This window comes from Vulpes lagopus, chromosome 13 (assembly GCF_018345385.1).
Source record: "Vulpes lagopus strain Blue_001 chromosome 13, ASM1834538v1, whole genome shotgun sequence".
NCBI lineage: Eukaryota > Metazoa > Chordata > Mammalia > Carnivora > Canidae > Vulpes > Vulpes lagopus.
The window spans coordinates 17,870,677-17,895,042 of NC_054836.1; the positions used below are offsets into that span (position 1 = coordinate 17,870,677).

Here is a 24,366-nt window from a genome sequence, read left to right on the forward strand (position 1 = left end):
TAGTTGAATACCAGCAATGTTTTAAAAGAGTGAAACCTGTCACTTTAAGTTTTAAGAGTAACGGTCTCCATTTCTCTGAGGCTAGTCTACTGTTCTTCATCAAATGAAAGAATATTAGACAGCAGGCTTTTAGCATACCTTGACTGAAGCAATACATCTACCCTTTGGATAAACTAAATTCAGGACACTCTTATGGTATTTAAAACACTTAACTAGGGATGCCGGGGTGGCTCAGCAGTTGGGTGTCTGCCTTCGGCTCAGTGCGTGATTCCCGGATCCGAGATGGAGTCCTGCATCGGGCTCCCTGCATGGAGCCTACTTCTCCCTCTGCCTGTGTCTCTGCCTCTCTCTCTCTCTGTCTCTTATGAATAAATAAAATCTTAAAAAAAAATAATTAAAAAAAAAACACCTAACTATACTAAAGGGCAACTACATGAATTCAAAACAACCAGATAAAGAAAGTACTGGTATAAATTCAATATTTTGATTCAGACACTCATCAATTTTGTTGCAGTTACCTTGGCATTATCCAAATAACATGCCCTGTGTTTATAAAATTGGTGTAAAATTAATCAGGAAAAAGGGTGGTTTGGTGGGAGGAGGAAGTATGAGATTTGCACATAATATCACTTAATTAAATTTTCTTCCCATACCTTATTAAAAAGAAGACTGTTAAGGCTACCATCAGAGGAAGAAAGGGGAACCCTCTTACACTGCTGGTGGGAATGCAAGCTGGTGCAACCACTTTGGAAAACATTATGGAGGTTTCTCAAAATATTAAAAATAGAGCTACCCTACAACCCAGCAACTGCACTACTGGGTATTTACCCAAAACATACAGAGGTAGTGAAATGAAGGGGCACCTGCACCCCAATGTTCATAGCAACAATGTCCACAAAAGCCAAACTTTGGAAAGGGCCCAGATTTCCATCGACAGATGAATGGATAAAGAAGCTGTGGTAAATATATACAATGGAATATTAACTCAGCCATCAAAAAAAAAAATCTTTCCATCTGCTACAACGTGGATGGAACTAGATAGAGAGCATTACGCTAAGTGAAATAAAGTCAATCAGAGAAAGATAATTATCATACGATCTCACTCATATGTGGAATTTAAGAAACAAAACAGAGGAGCATAGGGGAAAGAAGGGAAAAAATAAAACAAGATGAAATCAGAGAGGGAGATAAACCCTAAGAGACTCTTAATTATAGGAAACTGGGGTTGCTGGAGGGGAAGGGGTAACCGGATGAGGGCATTAAAGAGGACACTTGATGTAATGAGCACTAGTGTTACATACAACTAATGAATCACAGAACTCTACCTCTGAAACTAATAATACATTATATGTTAACTGAACTAAAAAAAAAAAAAAAAAAAAAAAAAAAGGCTACTAGCAGAGGAACAATGAGAAAAATGTTTTCCAGACAGTCAACATAGTCTGGAAAGAATACAATTTTTTTGTCAGGTCACCTTCTTCCTCAGTTTAGTAACAGTTGCTTCTAATGGGACATAATCATCATGTACTGGGCCAGTTTACAAAGGAACACTTCTAAGTTCATACCAAAACTCATCACCAAATAACCTGATAAACTTGTCTTTTAGCACTTTTGTGAACAATCTTAAGAAACTTCCTTTTGGATAAAAAATGTCCCTCAAACTTGCTGTGTACTCAAGAGTATATAGATATCTTTTATTAGGAAAAAGAGTATGAAGCTTTAAGCATAAAATTTAAGGAAGCTTACCGGGAAATATATTTTTACAGCTAAAAACTTGGGGACATGTCTTATCCACTTACCACCTAGCAGTGTTTCTTGATTTTTAGAACTTTACTTGGGACTTAAAGGAAGCTGATAAGAACACAGCTATTTTTAAGTAAAATAGCTATTTATTCAGCCTCTTGTCATGCCAAAATGTTTTGTGCATATATCACTATAATTAGCACACCCTCTGTAACAGGCAAAATTGTACATCAAATTATATTTCATGTTACCTGATTATATAAAAATGTAAAGTGAAAATGATTTATCAATTCCTTTTAACATTACTAGTAAACAATTCAGCAGTAGATATGAGGCACAAAATCTTAGTAAAATATGACACAGGAAGAGCAATAATGTAATTCTCACTTAACTTGTCATCATTTGTTATGAATATACAAAGACAAATTTCTAAAATGTTATATTTACTAAGATTCTGGCAATAGCTTTATGTAACAAGACACAGCATACCAGGCCTGCCACTCAATTGTTTATGGTTAAGTCTCAGCTTCAATATGAAGCTGTTAAAAAAAAAAAAAAATCAAAAGCTTGCTTTGTTTACATGCTAAGTATCTTGGCAAGTATGCCATTAAACACAGTAAGGAATTTAAGATAGCAAGAATAGAGAATTAATAAAAGCTAAACATTGCAGCCTAAACAAAATTCTTACAAAAATAAAATAACTATCACTGGTTACATAAAATTTTCCTGACTGGTTAAAACTTAACAGTATAAAACATGCATTTTAAATCTTTAGCTATCAAGTTCAAAAAGTACCAGTGTCTATTTTAAATGATTCTTCTCCAAAGCCAAAGTTGTAGTCAAAATTAATTCAAATGTTATAACACATTCTAATGCTAAAAAACATTCAGTATTATTGAAGTGGAGGTAAATCCCAGAGCTTCTGGAGCTCTGTCATGCTGCAAAGGGCTGTTTCTCTGGTTCACTCAAAGCAGCAAACGACAAAGTCCAAAGATGTCTAGGGGCAAGATGGCTATACCCAGCTCTGACCTCCCCATGAAGCATGGCTACTATGTCCACAAAAATAGGATGTGTGAGGATAAAAGGCACACTATTCTGCTAGCTAAAGAGATAGCAAACCAACCCCCAACCCTAAAAGCTCCTTCCCCAGGTAAATAAAAGTATATAAGGGGAAAAAATTAAAATACATTTATCTACAGAATAAGGATTTTGAAGTATCAATGTGATCCCTATTTCAAAAATGTTAACTAGAATTATCTGGTCATTGCTAATTACATCTTAGTGATGTATCCAGATTCGATTTCTTTTGATTTATCAATAGATACTTCTAGTCAAAAATATTAACTTTATCCCCAAATATCTTAACCACTAGCACAACTGCAATGTATTATCTCCCCGAGTTGTTAAGCACTGGAAGAGAAAAAAATAGATGTTCAAGCAGCAGGCAACAATTATGGCCCTTTCACACAGCGGCACCCGAGTGGCTACTGAATAGTCCAGGAATAATTCTAAAAACAAGAAAATTCATGCATTTTAGTAATTATGTCATAATTTTCACAGTTGAAATTTCCTTAGACATTGCACTTTCTTTATAAGGGAATCCTGATTTTCCTTAATGTTACGGTGAGTCAGGACTTGAACTAGCAGCCTTCTTTTTCTTCTTCTTACTGTGTTTCTTATGCTTCTTTTTCTTTTTTGTTTTTTCCTGTAAAAATAGTTCCCGGTTAGACATTTCTGCAGGAAAGTACACAAATTAAAAACAACTTTACCACGGTCCTTTTAAACTACTATATAATTATTTCAAACAATCTAGACAACAAGGGAACTACTCAGAATATTTTTAAAAAGTCTCAATAATCAATAATATGAGGACAAAAAGATAAAAACTCTAAGTCGTTAGCACAAAAATGTAGCTTTTAAACAAAATTTCCTGTAGAAAATAAATTCTATGAATAATAATATAGATATTATTAATATCAATAATACAACTGCTGTATTATATATTATCAATATCAATAATACAACTGCTGTATTATATATTATATAATTTCTTATATAATTTTTAAAGGTGAAGTAATTGTAGTTACTACAAAGAAATCCTCACATCACAGCAAAATACAATTGCTTTTTTATATGACAGTTTTTGGCGAACAGGTATGTTATACCTGGCATTTTTTTTTTTTAATTTTATTTATTTATGATAGGCACACAGTGAGAGAGAGAGAAAGGCAGAGACACAGGCAGAGGGAGAAGCAGGCTCCATGCACCGGGAGCCCGATGTGGGATTCGATCCCGGGTCTCCAGGATCGCGCCCTGGGCCAAAGGCAGGCGCCAAACCGCTGCGCCACCCAGGGATCCCTATACCTGGCATTTTTTAAATAAACAGAAACACAAATTATGTCCTGCCTAAACTGAGCACTATTGTTATTATTAAATTAACAATTAAAACCAACCAAACAACTAACTGGTAACAAAATATTGATGTGCAGCTGAAAAGTCTACTTAGCTTTTAGGTAAAATAAATGCTTTTTCTTTTTAAAAAACTTTTATGTAAGCCCTAAGCCCAATGTGGGGCTTGAACTCACAAACCCAAGATCAAGAGTCTCATACTCTACTGACTGAGCCAGCCAGGCACTCAGATGCTTAATTTTTAGAAGCCTAGAAAAAGTAGTCAAATTGTGACTGGATAAAGAGAGCTACAATTTTGCTGAACTCTGACTCTTGTGTTACTTTTTCTTAAGAGGATAGTTGACTACACTCTTTTAAAACTACTTTTCTTCTTGACTTCCACGACACCTCTGTCTGCTGTTTTCTTCTACTGCAAAGACCCCTTCAACTCCTGTGCTGGTTCTTTTTTCTCTGCTTGACCTTTCAGGGCTTCCTTCCTTCCCTTTCCACATGCTCTCTCAGACCCCATGCTTTAAATAGCACTTACATACCAAATCTTCATATCTAGTCCTATGCTCTGAACTCAAGACTGAGAGGTCTACCTGGTTACCAAGCAGGTCTATCTAAAATTACCATAAACAATGCTCAAATCTCCTTAGTAAACGGCACCTCTAATTCATCCTTTTACTTTAGGCAAAGAATCTAAGCTATGTTTGACTCTGCTTTCTGCTTTAACTTCACTCTTTACATCCAAAGGAGCAAGCAAGCAAGCCCTACCGTCTAAGCCCACAACATATTTCAAATCCATCAGACTAGTCCATCTCCATTACTATCAATGTATACAAACAACACCATTCCTCACCTATGTCCACTCAACCTCCTCTGCCAAAGCATTCTAAAAATGTAAAGTTAAGACAGGTCACTTCTTTGTTTAAAATACTCATAATATCTTCCCAGAACATTCTGATGAAAACCCAAACATCTTGCTTATGATATGGCCTCTGCTTATATCCCAACCTCACTGTACGTTATTCCTTTTTTAATTTTCATTTATTTTTATTTTAAAAAATATTTTATTTACTTATTCATGAGAGACACAGAGAGAGAGAGGGGCCGAGACACAGGCAGAGGGAGAAGCAGGCCCCATGCAGGTAGCCCAATGCGGGACTCGATCCTGGGACTCCAGGATCATGCCCTGGGCTGAAGGCAGGTGCTAAACTATTGAGCCACCCAGAGATCCCCGTTATTCCTCTTTTTTTAAAAAAAATATTTTATTTATTTATTCATGAGAGACACAGAGGGGGGTGGTTAGAGACATAGGCAGAGGGAGAAGCAGGCTCTATGCAAGAAGCCCGATGTGGGACTCAATCCTGGGACTCCAGGATTATGCTCTGAGCTAAAGGCAGAAGCTTAACTGTTAAGTCACCAGGTGTCCCTGTTATTCCTCTTTACCTACTAGGTATAAGCTACGCTTACCCTTTCAGTTCCTCAAACAAATCAAGCTCATTCCTACCACAGGTCCTTAGCTCTTTTCTCTGCCTAGGATATTCTTCCTTTGATCTTCACATGATTGGTTCTTTCTGATAAATCCTATTTCAGCTTAATTTTACTTCCCCAGAGAAGCTTTCCCTCTCTAAAGTCACTCTCACATGTCAACCTTTTACCTATCCTATTCCATTGTAACAGCACTACCAACACCAACAGTGCCTGCACAGAGATGCTTAATAAACACATGCTGGCTGAATGCATGAAACAGTGTAGCATGTAGGTATAAATTAGAATTATCCAAAATTAATTAGTATTATGTCTTAATCTGAATCATCTAAAGACCAAAGCAGTCTTCACCCAAATTATTTTTCCATTCAAAAAGCCTCTTAAATGTCACCTTCATCTTAAAGTATCTAGAATGTTACTTCTGAGTCATACATTACCAGGTGAATCTATCAGAGAAGGACCCTCATTTTAAGAGCAAGAGAAATTCTGAAAAGGGGAAGTTACCCCCAAACCTACAAAAGATGCCATTCTCATTTTTCTTTTACCCGTTCCTAAGAAAATGCCTTCAAAGGCCATCACCCACACTTAGTGCTCCTAAATTGCTTTAATGATATGGTCTGCAATTACTCTGATATCCATTATCCACATTCCCTAGGTTGGTCTGCTGAAAAGATATCACTTCCATTTTCTTTCCTCTTCCTTCTTTCTCCTTTCATACCTCTCCATCTGCATAAGAGCAGAGCTGGCTTTAGAAATGGTCAAAAGAATCATCTTTATTATTGAAACATTTATATTGTCACATTCTTGCTTATTTCTCATTGCAGCCTGTGCTAAGAGAGGCTGCTTCTGCTAATGTTACCAGGTTTGTCCAACCTGAAAGTAATTACTATTGAGGATGGAGGGCATTACCATACCTAATATTTCATATTATAGCTTAAAATAGCCAAACAAAAGTTCAAGTTTACTGAATATGGAGTAAAATAAAATGAAATACTGAATAAAATACTGAAATGGGAAACAGATGTTTCCTACCAGATCATTCTTCCTTTCTCCTGAGCCAATTTAATTTGCTAAAGCACATTAGGTAAAGTTGAATACCATACTTTTTCCTGATGAATATTTATTTGGCCTCAGTATATCAAGTTGTGCTTTACCATGATTCACCTTATATCAAACAGAAGAGCTACACTATTGTCATGTAAAAAATATAAGTGATACTTGCTATTACTTTTTCTCGTTCTTCACTGCTTTTCTTCTTTTTTGCTCGTACCTAAAAAGTTTGAATTTTTGTTGAGAAGACAAATATGTAACTTGTACTCAAGACATTTTTTAAATTCCCTACCGTACACCTTACATCTTTAAAATTTATGTGTAAAAAACATTTTGATGATCAAATGCTATTTTAAATACCTTGTTATACTTTAAACTCCTGTTTATATAATGACAAGTCAATGCGAAACATAAAGGAAAGAAAATTAAGATTTCTAGAGGGCTTCTCTTAGGTTCCCTTTCAGCACAAAAAAAAAAAAAAAAAAAAAAAGGCAGTTAGGAACAGTGGGTAAAAAGCATGAGCTCTGAAATAAAACAGACCAAGCTCTGAATCCTACCTCTGCTATGTATTATCCTCAGTTTCATCATCTGTAAAATCGAGATAATATCCATCCTCCAGGGGAAGTGCATGGAATAAGTTAAGTATTTCTCTTACTCTTTGGTGTTTAAATGGTAGCTATATGCATGGTGTACTCAGTATTAACCAACTGATTAAAATCCTTTTAAGTAACATTTATTACCCCATTACTGGGCAGCCTGGGTGTCTCAGCGGTTTGGCGCCACCTGCAGCCCAGAACATGATCCTGGAGACTCAGGATCGAGTCCCGGGTCGGGCTCCCTGCATGGGGCCTGCTTCTCCCTCTGCCTGTGTCTCTGCCCCCCTCTCTCTCTCTCTCTCTCTCTCTCTCTCTCTGTCTCTCATGAATAAATAAATAAAATCTTAAAAAAAAAGTTTTATTACCCCATTATTATTTTATATTAATCTTTTGAAGTGTACATTGATTTAAGACTAAACTGAAAGTTCCTAAAGCTTATGCATATTTAATGTTAAGTCCAAGTGTAATATATATTAAGATTAGTGCTCTAGAGGAACTTAAGAAATTACTGTTTTTTGTTGTTATTCTTGTAACAATGACTGGGGATGGTAGTAGTTATGACTGCAACCAATATAGCCAGCTTGACAGGGGATGCTGTCATGTGGCGTCCAAGACCACCTTGACAGGACTTTTAGACAGCCTGCCAGACATTCCATGTAATAAATCCATTTATAGTACAGAAGCTAATTTTTTAAAAAGATTTTGTTTATTCATGAGAGACACATAGAGAGAGAGAGGTATAGACACAGGCAGAGGAAGAATCAGGCTCCATGCAGGTAGCCTGATGCGGGACTCGATCCCAGGACTCTGGGATCATGCCCTGAGCCAAAGGCAGATGCTCAACCACTGAACCACCCAGGTGTCTCTACAAAGCTAAATTTATTGTGATATGAACACAAAGTATTTTGTACAGGGTTTTAAGATACAATGAGTGTCCCAGAAATGCAAAATCATAGAAATACAGGGAAGACTGTATTTTGTTTCATTCATTCAGAGGTTCACTGAGAATTGTTCATCATTTTGGAAAATGTCATTGATGACAATACCACTGTACAGTTTTAGAAAGGCATATGTAATGTACCGCTACAGCTTGAATTTTGTTGCCTTAAGATTTTATGTCTTCCAGGTATCACACTCAAGCATTTAAGCACTGAAACACAATTCAGTAAAATCATATACTAATATTTTATTATATTTCTTTTTAAATTTTTAAGGGGATATTAGTATAAAATGTGTAGATTATGTACATTATATACACTCCAGTTTCAATTCAATTCACTTCCATTTCAATTTCATTTCAGGGGGCATTATAAAATATTGCTACAAAAGAGGGGGGCAATAGGTCCTATTTTACAAATGAGGAAACCAAGACTGAGAGAAATACTTTAAAGATGATGACTTACAGACCTAAAATTAACTAAGAATGGACTCTTATTCTAATAGAGTTCAAAAAAATCTAAGATAGGAACATCAGAGCTGAAAAGGACTATAGAGACTACCTAATTGTACTTCCTAACTTTATAGATAGGAAAAGAGACCACACCAACATTTCTGATCTACTTCATTGCCATTCTACTCCCTTACTAGTAGTAGTCCCAAACAGAAACAAGGGACTGCTGGGTTTCAATACACTACATACCAAAAAGCATATGTCATGTAATCAAAATACCAGTATACTAAAAAGTAAATATTAGAAGAATAAAAGTAATATAGCTCAAAGTAGAGATTTGTAAATATGGATAATTATTATATTAGTTATATAATCATCCTCTAGAAAATGAAAAACCCATTCTGAAATGGAACAACTTCCATTTCTATTTCATTGTACAAATACAAGAGGAGTAAACTGAATATTCATGAAGTATTTCTTTCTACTGACTTGTATTTATTAAAAACAAATAATTAAACATTTTAAAGTGAAGAAAATGGATTCGATCATATACTTACCTCCTCAATATAATCTGATTCTGATAAAGACTCAGATGATAATGGTTTATCTTCAGGATACATCTTTCTTTTTTTGCTGAGTCCTTTAATGTCCTAAGAAAAATAAATACACGTGTAGGCAAACTGGATTTAAACAATAAAAAATAACAAAATAAACACACATATCTTGATCAAATAGATGTAAGACCACGTCACACAAATTTTATTATTAATAATTTTTCAATTATCACAAAATTATCTCATTTTCATCTTAGATATGTCTAAAATTGATGACATTTACCATCTTTAATTCCAATAAAATAACGCTTTTATTAGATAACCTGAAAGGAAATAACTACATGTCCACTGAGATGTAATATCTTCCTTATTTTCTTTCTTTTTAAAAACAGTATTTATTTAAGTAACATGTACACCCAACCTGAAGCTCAAACTCATGACCATGAAATCAAGTCACATGCTCTTCCTATTGAGCCAGCCAGGGACTACCCTATTTTCTTATTTGCTTTTAATTTTAATTTTTATTTGTTAAAGATTTTATTTATAGGGGATCCCTGGGTGGCTCAGTGGTCTAGCGCTTGCCTTTGGCCCAGGGCATGATCCTGGAGTCCCGGGATCGAGTCCCGCGTCAGGCTCCTGGCATGGAGCCTGCTTCTCCCTCCTCCTGTGTCTCTGCCTCTCTCTCTCTCTATATGTCTATCATAAATAATAAATAAAACAAAATATTAAAAAAAAAGATTTTATTTATTTATTCATGAGAGCCACAGAAAGAGAGGTAGAGACACAGGCAGAGAGGAGAGAAGCAGGCACCATGCCAGGAGCCGGACGTGGGACTCGATCCCAGGAATCTGGGATCAGGCCCTGAGCCAAAGGCAGACGCTCAACTGCTGAGCCACCCAGGCGTCCCTTATTTGTTTTTAAATATTTTATTTAGGGCAGTATGAGTGGCTCAGTGGATTAGCGCTGCCTTCAGCCCAGGGTGTGATCCTGGAGTCCCGGGATTGAGTCCCACATCGGGCTTCCTGCGTGGAACCTGCTTCTCTCTCTGCCTGTGTCTCTGCCTTTCTCTCTCTCTCTCTCTCTCATGAATAAATAAAGTCTTTTTTTTTTTAAGACTTTATTTATTTATTTGACAGAAAGAACCAGAGAGCACAATGATGGGAATAGCAGAGGGAGCAAGAGAAGCAGGCTCCCCACTGAGCAGGGAGCCTGATGTGGGGCTCAAGCCCAGGACCCTGGGATCATGACCTGAGCTGAAGGCAGATGCTTAACCAACTGAGCCACTCAGGCACCCTCCTTTTCTTTAATTATACATTATAGAACTATAAAGAGTCATAAGAAACCATACAGATAGTGAGTCATAAGAAACCAAACAGTAAAGAGTCATAAGAAACCACAGATAGTGTAGGGGGCACCTGGGTGGCTCAGTGGTTGAGCTCCCCCTGTGGAGAGCCTGCTTCTCCTCTGCCTATATCTCTCTCATAAATAAAATCTTTAATAAATAAATAAATAAATAAATAAAATAAAATAAAACTCTGTAGGAATAGTTTTCTGATCTTTTAACCTTTGACAATGAATTTAAAAATTCCCTTAAATCAACACAAAATGCTGTAAGCAAAGGAAACAAATTTCTCAAGTTAAAAGGAAGAACACATTATTGTTAACTTCGAAAAGCAAATGAAATACTGTATGACAGACTAAAGGTTAATATAAAATTATAATTACCTTTTCTTTCTCATTTGCATCCTTTGACTTCTTTTTCTTTTTTAAACTATCCTATACAAACACATATATACATATCAATTTTAAATGTAAAAGAGCATAAGGACAAAAACAGCAAAAAAGTGATTTGCTCTATGACTAAAAAAAGTTATTTCAATACCAGAATTTTATTCTGAAAATAAAGGAGAAATGTATGTTGCATATAATATGTGCTTGTAAGGAAATGAGGCTTCTTCCTTTATCTGCCTGTATTATCAAATCTCTATATACCTAAAATGACAATATCTGTAATAACCACATGGTTTCTTTTAAAATAAGACCTAATGCCATTTACCTATTTTTGCCTGTCGTGGTCATATGCAGTGAGGTTCTAATTTACACTGTCCTCAGACATCCACTAATCTGATTTTACTGATTCTACTCTCCCTATAAGGAGGAGAGGTAAGAATTTCTGCTTTTGATTCTTTCGGTCCTAGCCATTAACCACCTGAGCCTGCCGTATCCATAAAGTGGATGAGGGTTGTTGAGAGGATTGATGATTGATTTAATATGTCAAGTGCTTAGAACTGTGCCTAACACAGTAGGTATTTGATAAAGCTTAGCTATCAGTATCATTAGATTGGATCTTAAAAGACAAAGAGAAAACCAACATTTACTGAATACTTTCTAGATGCCGGGCGTTTTGTCAGAAGAAATCATACTAGGACAAGTAGAGATCTGCTCCCAAACCAGACAGCTATTTTGTTCTCCTGGGAACCTATGATAGTGTTTATCAAACTGAGGTCCAAGGACACCCCTATATCAGAATCATAGAGGACATCTGTTAAAAATGTAGATTTCTGAGCCTAAGCAGACTTACTAAATCAGACTCTCAAGATGAGGCCCAGGAATCTACAATTTTATTTCAACCTGCATGTATTTCTTATTACCTCGGACGTTTGAGAGCCAATTATGTTTCACAAATCTGGACAGCACAGAGCAGATTTACGTGTAACGGAAAGAACACTGGGCCAGATAATGGAGTATGTGTTTTTCTCTGAATTCTCACTTCTTTATGAAAGTGGGAAAAATAATATCTGCCATGCTTATTATAAAGCTGCCATGCAAATGCTGAGACATGGAGGCATATGTGGAGGTATGAGAACAATACAATGCCATATGTAAGATATTATTAATATATCAATTACGTGGCACAGTATATCAAAGTACAAAAAATAGCATCTAATTTCTAAACTGAGAGTAATTTAAGACAGGATGACTTAAAAGAAAAACTTAATTAAATATGTTTGCTATACAGAATGTTGCTAATTTGAGTAATTTTACCTTACTGTCCGATTCAGTTTCTGACATGGAGCTTTCAGAAGACTTATGTGAACGGTTCTTCTTTTTCTTTTTCCTTTTCCCTTGTTTTTTATCCTATATAAAACATTTTTAAAAACATTTGCTTTCGGTTTTAAAAATATAATTGATGCATTTTATTAATATCATACCTTTATCAATGAACACATCTTAAATGAAAGAATCAGCTTGTAAATTCATGTTTTACTTAATAATTTTTTTAAGGTAAACTTTATGCCCATTGTGGGGGTTCGAGCTCATGATCCCAAAATCAAGAGTCACACGCTCCACTGAGTGAGCTAGATACTCTTTTTAATAAGTAATGGTTAAAATGTAATTTATACTAACCTTCCTGTTTTATAAAAAAAAGAAGTCAAGTAATATGAGTCACATGTAACCTGTAGCATTTAGTCAAACAGTATTTTAGCTTTTTAACTCCATTTCACAGAATTTCATAGAAAATATTTTTAAGAGATTAAGACAAATGTAGGAACCTAAATATATATATACATATATATTAATATTTAAATATCTAGTTATTTATTCATGTCAGTGCTCTCAGTTATGGATAATTAACCAAAACATGGAAGTCAACATTTCTAACAGATATTCCATAATGGATTTCCACTTACCTCATCGTCAGAATCCGAAGAACTGCTGGAAGAATCAGAGCTTGATGAAGAAGAAGATGAATACTTGACCAAGCACAAAACAATTAAAGCTTGTGAGATGCAGGAATTTTTTTCTTATCACTAAGTCTTTCAAATACTCAACAAAAGCTATCTAGCGTCTGAGAGATATATCTGAGACTTAAATATCAAAATGTTTTATGTCACAGTCTCTTAAACACACGAAAAAGGCTCAACAAGGTAACAACAGATAAACCAATGGTAGTCAATTTCCACCCCCCCCCCGCCCCGACAGCAACAGAGGAATTACTAGGTTATTAGGAATTTGGTACTTTTCTTTATACTGCTAATTGAACAAAACCCACTCGTAACTATCAAAGGACTTCAAGGCTCCTTGAATCATTTACAGTTACCATACAGATCATATAAATCATTCTTACTTTTCTTGTAGGCTCTTAATTGTAACATTTAGAAGAATGGAAAACTTTTGCTCACCCTACCAGATTTCTTCTTTTCTTTTTTCTTTCTCTAAAAGTAAACAAATAGAAGTACAAATCTAAATAAGTTGGTGTGAGCTTTTAAAATTATCTACTGATAGTAGTACACAGATTATGAAAACACAAATGTGACATTAAGAACTGCATTAAGCTCAAAAAAGTATTACCTGTCTTTTTTTGGATGAGCTCTCACTTCCACTTAATAATTTCTCCCTGTGTTTTTCTAGTTCTTTCTTCCAGTTCTGCAAAAAGGTTATAAACACCATCAGAAGCTATCTATCCGGGATCCCTGGGTGGCGCAGCGGTTTGGCGCCTGCCTTTGGCCCAGGGCGCGATCCTGGAGACCCGGGATCGAATCCCACATCAGGCTCCCAGTGCATGGAGCCTGCTTCTCCCTCTGCCTGTGTCTCTGCCTCTCTCTCTCTCTCTCTGTGACTATCATAAATAAATAAAAATTAAAAAAAAAAAAAAAAAAAAAAAAGAAGCTATCTATCCCCTCCAATACACCTGATAGACAGCCACTAACGTCCCTCTCTTCTCTACTACCTCTCACCATCTCAGCCTCTTAGCACAAGGAAAAGGTACTCCAGGTGCCAGAACCCTGTCACCAAAGGACCCTTTACTAGCTCTTTTCTTTCATTCTCTCTTGAAATAGAGAGCGAGAGCGCGCTTATGTAAGCAAGCAAGCAAGCAGGGAGGGATTGGGGGGGGCGGGGGGGACAGGAACAATGATACTCCTAGCTGAGCCTGGAGCCTGACATGGGGCTCCATCCCATGATACTGAGATCATGACCTGAGCTGAAATCAAGAATCGGCTGCTTAACTGACTGAGCCATCGAGGCACCGCCCACTAGCTCTTTTCAAAGATATTAAAGAGTGGGAATTCTCCACTGTATATTGAGAGGACTAGGTATTATCACTGAGGCTGAGAACTTTTTTTTTTTTAACAAAGATGATTAGATTCTCTTTCCAGATAGTATCTATCTATCCATATATTTTTTAAGTTTTAAGTAATCTCTCTACCCAACATGGGGCTCAAACTCATAACCCTGAGTCCAAAAGTTGCTTGCTCTACCAGCTAAGCCAGCAAGACAACCCTGAATTAATCTATATTGTAGCTGAAATACTACATACATGTTTATAATCAAAACAGGCAAACATCATGATATTCCCAGGGAAATATGGGGGCATGGGAAGACAAAGAGAAAACCTAATACTTAGAAAACCTAAGATGACATACATTACTATAATACAGTTTTCCTTTTTATTTTAAAGAAATCATACATTTGGGGTGCCTATTTTTTTCAAACAGGTACTATTTACAAACCTCATTCATTTTTTCTTCAAATTCAGCCAATGCCTTGGAGCCTTTCTTCTTCTTTTCTAGTTGTTCTTTCACTTCTTCCCTTAAAAAATAGAATATACAAATAAGTTTTCAAGCAGTTCAAATGAGAGATGGATGCTTATAAACAAAACAAAACTCTCCTAAATAAAATTTTCTTAATATCCTAATAAACCTCCATTTCAGTGTTGATACATTAAAAATTTTTTTCACATCCTTGTAAATCAATTATCATTAATACAGTCTGTCAGATACCACTGAGGTATCATTTCTTTTCTAAGCATGGATTATAAAAGCTAACACACCAAACATCTGAGCACTTAAGGTAAGTGGCACTGTTTTTAATACATTTTCCTTTAATCCTCATAATAATCCTGTGAGAAAACACAGTATTATTACCCCAATTTTACAGATAAAAAAGAGAAGCTTGAGGAAGGTAAGAAATCTGCCTAGGGTCCCAAAGCTAGCAGTTTCAGTGTTAGGGTGAGCTAATGTCTATTTAAACTACTCTATTTTATTACTAAAATTCTATTTATAATGTATCTCACATACTATACAGAAAAGGGGTGACATAGCATGCCTGACTGTTTATTCTCAGAAAGGCCTGCTTAAATTTGGCTCTGGCTGGCATCTGGGAACTTGGATTTTGGAAAGGTCCTTACCATTTCCTCCTAAGAGTGGCTCACTGTGCCAGTCTGAACAAATACTACCGTTTAGGCTGAGCACCTGCATTCTTTCTGGGAGTCTGGAATTTTGGCACTTGACAGGCAGAGGCTGACAGGTCCCAGTAAAAACCCCGGGCACACGAGTCTCTAATGAACTCCCCTGGCTGGCAACATCTCATATGTGTTAAGACAACTCATGGTGAGGGGATTAAGTGTGTCCTATGTGACTCCATAGGAGAAGAAACCCTGGATATCTAAGCCTACTCTCCCCCAGACTTCACCTCATGCATCCTTTCCCTTTGCTGATTGTGGCTGGTACCCTTTGTAATAAATCTTACCCAAGAGTACATCTATCTGGGAGCCCTTCTAGCAAATTGCCTAAGAGTTGTCTTAGGGGAACTCTGACACACACATAATATACTTGCTTGAGCATTTTCTTAAAGTTCATTTCTTCTCTCCAATTTTAAAGGTAACACATATTTTGTTTTGGGATAATCTTCTGGTATGCGGCAATAGTCAACAATAGCACTCATGAATACTCTAAGAGGTAGACAGGGCTTACTATCTATTTAACCCAAAGGAAAGATTCCCTGTTATATGTAAGCACAACTTTCAACTATAGTTGCCCAGCTTTTAGGGGCACTTAGAATGATTATGAAGCTAACAACTGTGAAGTTTGTCATAAGTTATCTTAGGAATTTCACATTTAATAAGACATACTAAAAAATAATAAGGCCAGTGCTGTCATGCTTCATTTACAAATGATCAGAGCTACTCAATGAGAGCAAATAAAAACCCAAAAAACAATTTAAAACAGAAATTTTACTATGGGAAATTCTAACTTATTGAAAAGCCACCAGATAAGAATAGAAACATGACCTAACATTATCCTTCCTAACATCTAGTTACATCTCAATGAAAGGCAAAATTAGTCAAACCTACCATTTTAAATAGCTTAAAACACTGCAAGGTTAAGGTCTCCTTAGGGGATAGAGAAGATACCGATATGAAAAAGATAACTGGTAGCTCTTTAACTACACAGGATGTGGGTTCTCAAACATTTGCTTTACACTGATGTATGATGCATGTGTTTCATACATTGAAAAGAAAGCACCTATGAATATCACTTCAAAAAATTATATATGTGACAATTGCTTTGCAAGGACTAAAAGTTGTAACAGTAACCTTTAAAAAGTTTATGAAAATAAATGTCTAAATTGTTTCACTAATACCAGGTAGGCCTTGGTCGGTTTAGATAATCTTGGATCGTTGGCCCCGAAGACTGGATTGGACCCCTTGATCTGGCCATTGCTATTGGGTTCATATAGGCCTTGAGGAAAGAACAAAAATTAACACAATTAAAAAAAATAAAAAATGTAAATGCTCATTTACTCACCAAGCATTCCTTATTTTAAATGCATAGTATACCTAACTAAGCATGAATACTTTGACTAACCAAATTTTCATTACAAAAAATAAATTTTATGCTCTACTAAGCCTCACAAGTTTGGGAGATGAGTAATACCGCTATTTCATAGAAAAAAAATTCTTTTTCACCAGAGATTTAATGAAAATAATAATGATACTTCTTTCTTACTGTAAGATGACTTTATAATGTTTTCTCCTAAAGCTCAATAACCCTGTAAGGCTGATAACATTATGCTCATTAGCAGATGAAGAAACTCAGTTGCAAAGAAGTTAAAGGTCTAACTTTAAACTCATTGTTTATTCTACTATATCTTTAGTCTCAGGAAATAGTATGCCATACTGATGGCAATTTTATTTGCCAATTGTTAATACCAAAAATCAAATTATGCACAGACAGCAAAAGAAAAAACAGATAAATAGGACTTTATCAAAATTAAAACATTTGTGTATCAAAGAACACTACCAAAAGAGCAAAAAGACAATCCACAGAATGGGGAAAGTATTTGTAACTCATCCATCTGATATGAAATTAATATCCAGAATGCATAAAGAAATCCTACAACTCAAGAGCAAACACCCAATTAAAAAAGGTTCAATGGACTTGAATAAACAACTCTCCAAAAAAGATATTCAAATGTCCAATAGCACATAAAGAGATTTTTTTTTTTAAATTTAAATTCAGTTGAGATGTTCAACTCACTAGTGATTGGGGAGATGCAAATCAAACTACAATGAGATGCCACCTTGCATCCATTAAGAGGACTATTATCAAAAACAGAAAATAAAAAGTGCTGTCAAAAATACGGAGAAATTGGAGCCTTTACACATTGCAGGTGAGAACAGAAAAGTTGTTTTTCTCATAAAGTTCAATACAGAATGACCATATACAACCCAGCAATTCCATCTCTAAGTGGAATTGAAAAATAATTGAAAACAGGGACTCAAACAGATACTTGTACACTCATGTTCATAGCAGCATTATTCACAATAGCCAAAAGGTGGAAACAGTCCAAATATCCATCTACTGATGAATGGATAAACAAGATGTGGCATATACATACAATGGAATACTATTCAGCCTCAGAAAGAAATGGAATTCGGGCGCCTGGATGGCTAAGTTAGTTAAGCATGCAATTCTTGATACCAGCTCAGGTCATGATCTCAGGGTCATGAGACCCAGCCCCACGTTCAGTTTCATGCTAGGCATGAAGCCTGCTTAAGATTCTCTCTCCTCTCTTTCTGCCCCTCCACTTAAAAAAGAAGAAAAAAGAAATGAAAATCTTAAATATCTTAAATAGCCTACAATGTAGGTGAACCTTGGAACATGCTAAGTGAAACAATCTAGACACAAAAGCCAAATATTATATGATTCAATTTCTATGAGGTACTTAGAATAAGCCAATTCATACAAAGATTTTATTTATTTGAGAAAGAGAGAAAGAACGAGAGAGCACGAGCTGTGTGGGAGAAAAGGGAGAAGCAGACTCCCTGCTGAGCAAGGCCTTGGGATCATGACCTGAGTTGAAGGTAGATGGTTAACTAACTGAGCCACCCAGGACCACTCTTCCACTTTTTAAATGAAAAAGAATTGTGGTTGAAGATGTCTACTATCCAGGTTGATTTTAAGGCCTTAAACCGAATACTTAATGTTCCCAAAGAACTGAAAGGATATTAATGTATTTGTTGCATTTAACAAAACCTGTGAAAATGAACAGTATTTCCCAAATAACAAATGAGTTCTAGATTTCCAGATTTCTCCAGCAGAGCAAACAATATAAACTATTATAAACAACACATACTGAGAACTACTTCCATTCAACTGGACACTGCTGAGTTAATTACTTGGGAAGAAAAAAAATCCATTAACATTATTTTCTTACAGGCAGGAATTAATGCTAGACCTCTTAATGTCAGGGATTTTTACAGAACCAGGACTAGATGTGAGTATCAAATGCAACTCTCTTTAGAGAGAGGCATATAGTGCCATTTTTTACATCAACTGTTATGTTCTCAAATATTTCATTCAACTGTCTCTGCCAAGAATTTCACTCAGTTCATGCGGAAATATGACAACCAATGAAGGCTGCAATACAGGAGTTGTTGGTTCAAGTAATGACACTGACAATCATATTAACCAAAAGCAAGTACAATGTGCAAAGCCAAGTTCATCATTTTTATTTTTTAAATTTTTATTATTTTTAAAGGTTTTATTTATTCATGAGAGACACACAGACAGAGGTAGAGACATAGGCAGAGGGTGAGGCAGGGTTCCTGCGGGGAGCCTGATGTGGGACTTGATCCCAGGGCCTTGGGATCACAACCTGAGCCAAAGGCAGATGCTCAACCACTGAGCCACCCAGGTGCCCCAAGTTCATGATTTTTAAAACAGGAAATACCTATCATCTTTTCATTTCTTTGATACCATGTCATAATTTTAGCAGCAGTTAGGTATAAATCATAAGTTTAAAACTGTAAAAACTATTTCCAAAGAATGCAAATATAGACAAGGATATTCAAAACTAAATTACTAAAATAGGGAAAACTGGAAACTCCCAAAGAGCCATCAAACTGAGATACATTATAAAGTATACCCTCAAAATGAAATACTATGCAGCCACTAAAATGAGAAAGATCTACAGTTACTGATATGGAAAGATGTCCAATATTTCTCAAATGAAAAGCAAAAGCAAGTTTTCAAAAAATAAGATACCATTTTAATAACAGCTATAAATTTCTTAAAAATCCAGATGTACCAAAATGTATAGGGAGATGTTCTCTTCTATCATTTCATACACTTGAGAGATTAAAAAAAACCAAACTCATTACCTTTATAAAGAAAAACAAAAAAAATTACAAACATTATCATAATATTAAACGAAATAAAAATTCAACCATAATACTGCCACTCCAATTCAGAGAGCTGAACTGTCTTCAAGAAAAATTCACGAAGAGGGCAGCCCAGGTGGCTCAGCGGTTTAGCACCACCTTCAGCCCAGGGTGTGATCCTAGAGACCGGGGATCGAGTCCCACGTTGGCTGGCTGCATGGAGTCTGCTTCTCCCTCTGCCTATGTCTCTGCCTTTCTCTGTGTCTCCCATGAATAAATAAAATATTAAAAAAATTCACAAAGTACAGGGGTAACTTTTCACTCTAATTAAAAAAAAAAATCTGGGGTGCCTGGCTGGCTTAATCAATAGAGCATGCTACTCTTGATTCTGGGGTCATGAGTTTAAGCCTCATGTTGGGTGAAGAGCCTACTTAAAAAAAAAAAAAAATCCTAACACATTTACCATGTTTTACAGTCTTCAAATATTCTAGCATGTATTTTAAAGGTACATCAACATTTTTATGTGCTTTAATGTCTACTGTGAAACTGCTTCCCCAAAGCACATAATCAGTCTGTCTTACAATTCACTTCAGAAGAAAATTAAATAGTAAAGTAGTATATTCACATACTAAAGCTATTAATTATAGACAACTTTTTTAAAGATTTTATTTACCTACTTAATGTATTTATTAAAGATCTTATTTATTTATTCAAGAGAGACACACAGAGAGAGAGAGAGGCAGAGACACAGGCAGAGGGAGAAGCAGGCCCCATGCAGGGAGCCCAATGTGGGACTCGATCCTAGGACCCCAGGATCACCGCCTGAGCCAAAGGCAGACGCTCAACCGCTGTGCCACCCAGGCATCCCTTCATTTATTTATTTGACAGAGAGAGAGAGCGAGAGAGCGCGCACACAAGCAGGGCACGGGAGAGGGAGGAGCAGGCTTGATACAAGGATCCTAGAACCAGGACCCAAGCTGAAGGCAGATGCTTACTCTAACCAACTAAGCCACTGAGGGACCCCAGCTACAGACAACTTATGGTACAATCACATGAGCCACTATTGTCTATGCATTAAGGTTTAACTTTCAAGCTTTTTGGCTGAAACATTATCCTTAGTCTGCTTAAGCATATTCCAAATATCTCAATTATTTCAATTGTAATAGCAATATATAAGTGTATCTTATGCTCATTATCATTAAGCAAAAATGCTTTTTACTGTGCACATAGAAAGGTTTTTTTTTTTTTAAAAAAGGATTTATTTTCTTATAAAGATAAGACCTTTTCACTTATTATGTATCAGTATGAAAAACAAATGTTCTTAACATTAAGGGGTACGTGGTTAGGCATCAGTTAAAATACAGAAATTGTGCAATTTCTTGAACTCTCTATGACTTAATCACTTTAAATACCGTGATCTTATAAATCAAACACTCCTTATTCATATGTAGTGAGAAACTGCTACATGAGTTTGAGTAACAGAAAACAATCTCTTTTGAAACTCAGGATACTGGGGCACCCAGCTGGTTGTCAGTGGAGCATGCAACTCTTGATCTTGGGGTTGCCAGTTCAAACTCCACGTTGGGTGTAGAGAGTACTTAAAAATAAAATCTTAAAGGGACACCTGGGTGGCTCAGCGCGTGATCCCAGATTCCAGGGTTCGAGTCCCATATTGGGCTCCTTGCATGGAGCCTGCTTCTCTCTCTGCCTATGTCTCTGCCTCTCTCTCTTTGAGTCTCTCATGAATAAATAAATAAAATCTTAAAATAAAATAAAATCTTAGAAAAGGCAACTTAGGATAGCAAATTGGGCTCAAGGGAATATGTAAGTGGGCAGTACTGAAAAGAGTGATGCAAGAACAAAGTATGCAGAACTTCATTTGTTACTTTGATTACCTATTTTTATCTAGAGGATACATCTGTTTTAGAGGGCACAGAGTTAACAATAAAGAACATGATGGAACTTCTGGAAAACAATGGGGACAAAGGGTGGCTATCATGAATTTAAGAGCCTTTTACAAATCTTGAGAACTAAAATGTTCAGGTTAAAAAAAAAACTGTTCAAGAATATACAATATATATATAAAAAAAGAATATACAATATACAATACCCTGATGTAAAGAATTGACTTCAGATGAAAATGATGCGTCAAGTTAGGTTCATCAATTGTAACACTACAAAAAAAAAATTGTAACAACACACCACTCTAGAGCAGCTTTGAAAGTAGGGGAGGCTGGGCATGACTGCTAACATGGGAACCTTCTGTACTCACTGCTCCATTTTGCTGTGAATCCAAAACTGCTCTAAAAAGCCAAGTCTATTTAAAAAAAAGATGTTTTTTTTTAAAGTAATCTCTATACCCAACCTGCGGCTTGAATTTAAACCCCTGAGCTCAAGAGTAGCTTGCTCTGCAGGCACCACAAAGTCAAGTCTTTAAATAAAACAAATAAACAAACAACAAAGCTTTCAACTTGGATTTTGAGTTTTTTAGAAAGCAATTCTATCATCTTTACAACTATGCTTTTACCATCAATGGAAGAAGGGAAAAAATGCCATTATTTTCAGAGGCAAATAATTTTATTTAAAACTAAGAGTTATGATGTACTGAACTAAGTATCAGCTGACCCAAGTTTTGGTCCCAGTTTAAGCAGTTCCATCTCCTCCTCCATGCAATGAGGAGAGTAAATGTGACAATCTGTCTTCTAACTCTTGATTTCATGTTTTCATTCCCACAACCTTTCAAATGCAAGTAAAAAATGTTACCAGAACACTCTGTGCGATGACAACATACTGGGTAATAAGTAGAGCCCAGAGTTATTATCAAAATGTTCTTGTAAATGAAGCTAATTTGAGAAGTTTCAAAGGCTTTAAAGGGATGTGGATACCAACACTTCTCCCCGGTAAAAAAACAAACAAACATCTTAGGCCTCTGTATGAAACTGTATCCAAGGTCTGATGATTTCTAAACATTCAAATCCTCAGTCATTAAAGAATCAAAACACTCAACACCTCAAACCTAAGGATGCTCGGGCACAACACCATTTCAACTCTATGAAGAATCAGGATACCACAAGGTCTGACCTACAATCAGGAAAGCAGGAGAAAAGAATATTCCTTAACATTGTAATCGAGGTGGGATTTCCCGGGGGGAGGGGGGGGCTCAGCGGTTTAGCACCTGCCTTCAGCCCAGGGCCTGATCCTGGAGACCCAGGATCGAGTCCCACGTCGGGCTCCCTGCATGGAGCCTGCTTCTCCCTCTGCCTGTGTCTCTGCCTCTCTGTCTCTCATGAATAAATAAATAAAATATTTTTAAAAAATCCTTTAAACCGGACGCCTGGGTGGCTCAGAGGTTGAGCATCTGCCTTCGGCCCAGGGCCTGATCCTGGAGACCCAGGATCGAGTCCCACGTCGGGCTCCCTGCATGGAGCCTGCTTCTCCCTCTGCCTGTGTTTCTGCCTCTTTCTCTGTGTATCTCATGAATCAATAAATAAAATCTTTAAAAAAAGGGAAAAAAAGATCAACCCAGGAACTGTAAAGCGGCAACCTAAGCTTCCTGCTAATCCCCTGATGCTTCCCGCCGATCCAGTCGGTGATTCATAATGTGGACTTCCCAAACCAACCTAGTGGCCATCCAGAACGCCTTCCTCCCATCTCCTCCTGCCCAAAGCACCTTCCCTTTTGAATGCCTCGAGAACCGCGGCTCTCCATCCTTCGGCATTCCTTATTCCTTCTGCTGTGACTTATTCCTGTGTCTCTTTCATCTCCTTCACTAGAACAACAACTTTCAGGCCAAGCACTCCCCGGCCATTTGCCTTTTGCGGCTCCAACTAATCTGCAAAGTTGTGGATTAACAGTGACGCCCCGTTACAGATGGAGACGCTGAGGCTCAGAGAAGAAAAAGCAACTTGTCTTGGGCGCCCGACTCCCGAGGGCTCAAAACTGACCTTCCAGTTTATGCCTGCCTCCAAGGACCGCTGTCTGCGCCCCTCATTCCGACACAGGGCCTACGAGGTGCCAGGCAGTGCCGGGAGCTGAGAACACGACTCCGAGCGCTAGGCTCCAGGGCCCTGGTCCTCGCGCCGGAGTCTGCGGGCCGCTAACCCTGGGCGCGCTGGGGCGGGGGGGGGGGGCGCCCGAGGCCTCCGCCTCCGGCCCCTGCGTGCGCACCACGGGGCGCGGGGCGGGGTGGCGACCCCGAGGAGAGGGCGCGTCGCGGCTCTCCGGGGCCTCACACCGGGGCACCGCTCGCCCGTGTGCGGCAGGGAAGGGAGCCGGGGGGCACTGCCAGGGGTGCGGCGCGGTCGACCGAAGCAGGGGCGCTGGAGGCAGGAGGAGGAGGAGGGAGGAGAGCGCGGGGCCCCACGGCGCCAACTGCGCGCGCGGCGCACGCGCGTCTCGGGCCGGCGGGGACGGGGGGCGCTGGGCGGCCCGGCTCGGGGTCCGTGCGCCGCCGCGGACCCCCAGGCCCCGTGGGGAGGAGCAAGGGGCGCCGCTCTCCTCCCCGGGCCCCGCGTCGCGCCGCCGTTTCGCCCGCCGGGTACTCACCACCCGATTGTCCCGCTTCCCCATGGTGCAGGGCCGACCGCGCAGCCGGACGCCGACGGAGAGCGGCCCACAGAGCGGCCGGAGGGGGCCCGCCGCAGCTCCCGCGGCCGACTCCGCGCCCTGCCCGCAGAGAGGCGCCGCGCAGGCCGGGCGGCCGCG

General features: G+C 37.9%; 1 protein-coding gene across 1 annotated transcript; it reads right to left on the reverse strand.

Annotated features, from left to right (window-relative positions):
• Nucleotides 1-1,869: 1,869 nt before the first annotated feature.
• Nucleotides 1,870-24,366, reverse strand: FAM133B (family with sequence similarity 133 member B). Its single transcript, XM_041728107.1, has 11 exons — nt 24,208-24,366; nt 16,641-16,738; nt 14,729-14,807; nt 13,569-13,643; nt 13,400-13,432; nt 12,908-12,970; nt 12,261-12,353; nt 10,941-10,991; nt 9,219-9,311; nt 6,848-6,895; nt 1,870-3,448 (listed from the first exon to the last, which is right to left on the reverse strand). The coding sequence occupies exons 1-11, from the start codon at nt 24,229-24,231 to the stop codon at nt 3,362-3,364; spliced, it is 744 nt and encodes a 247-aa protein (XP_041584041.1). The 5' UTR covers nt 24,232-24,366; the 3' UTR covers nt 1,870-3,361.

Excerpts from the sequence above, each read along its gene's own strand:
- FAM133B (XM_041728107.1), bottom strand. The coding sequence starts at position 24,231 with ATGGGGAAGCGGGACAATCGGGTG. Across the intron at positions 16,739-24,207 it reads GGAAGCGGGACAATCGGGTG|GCCTATATGAACCCAATAGC; the intron begins GTGAGTACCCGG and ends TCTTTCCTCAAG. Across the intron at positions 6,896-9,218 it reads AATCAGATTATATTGAGGAG|GTACGAGCAAAAAAGAAGAA; the intron begins GTAAGTATATGA and ends CAAACTTTTTAG.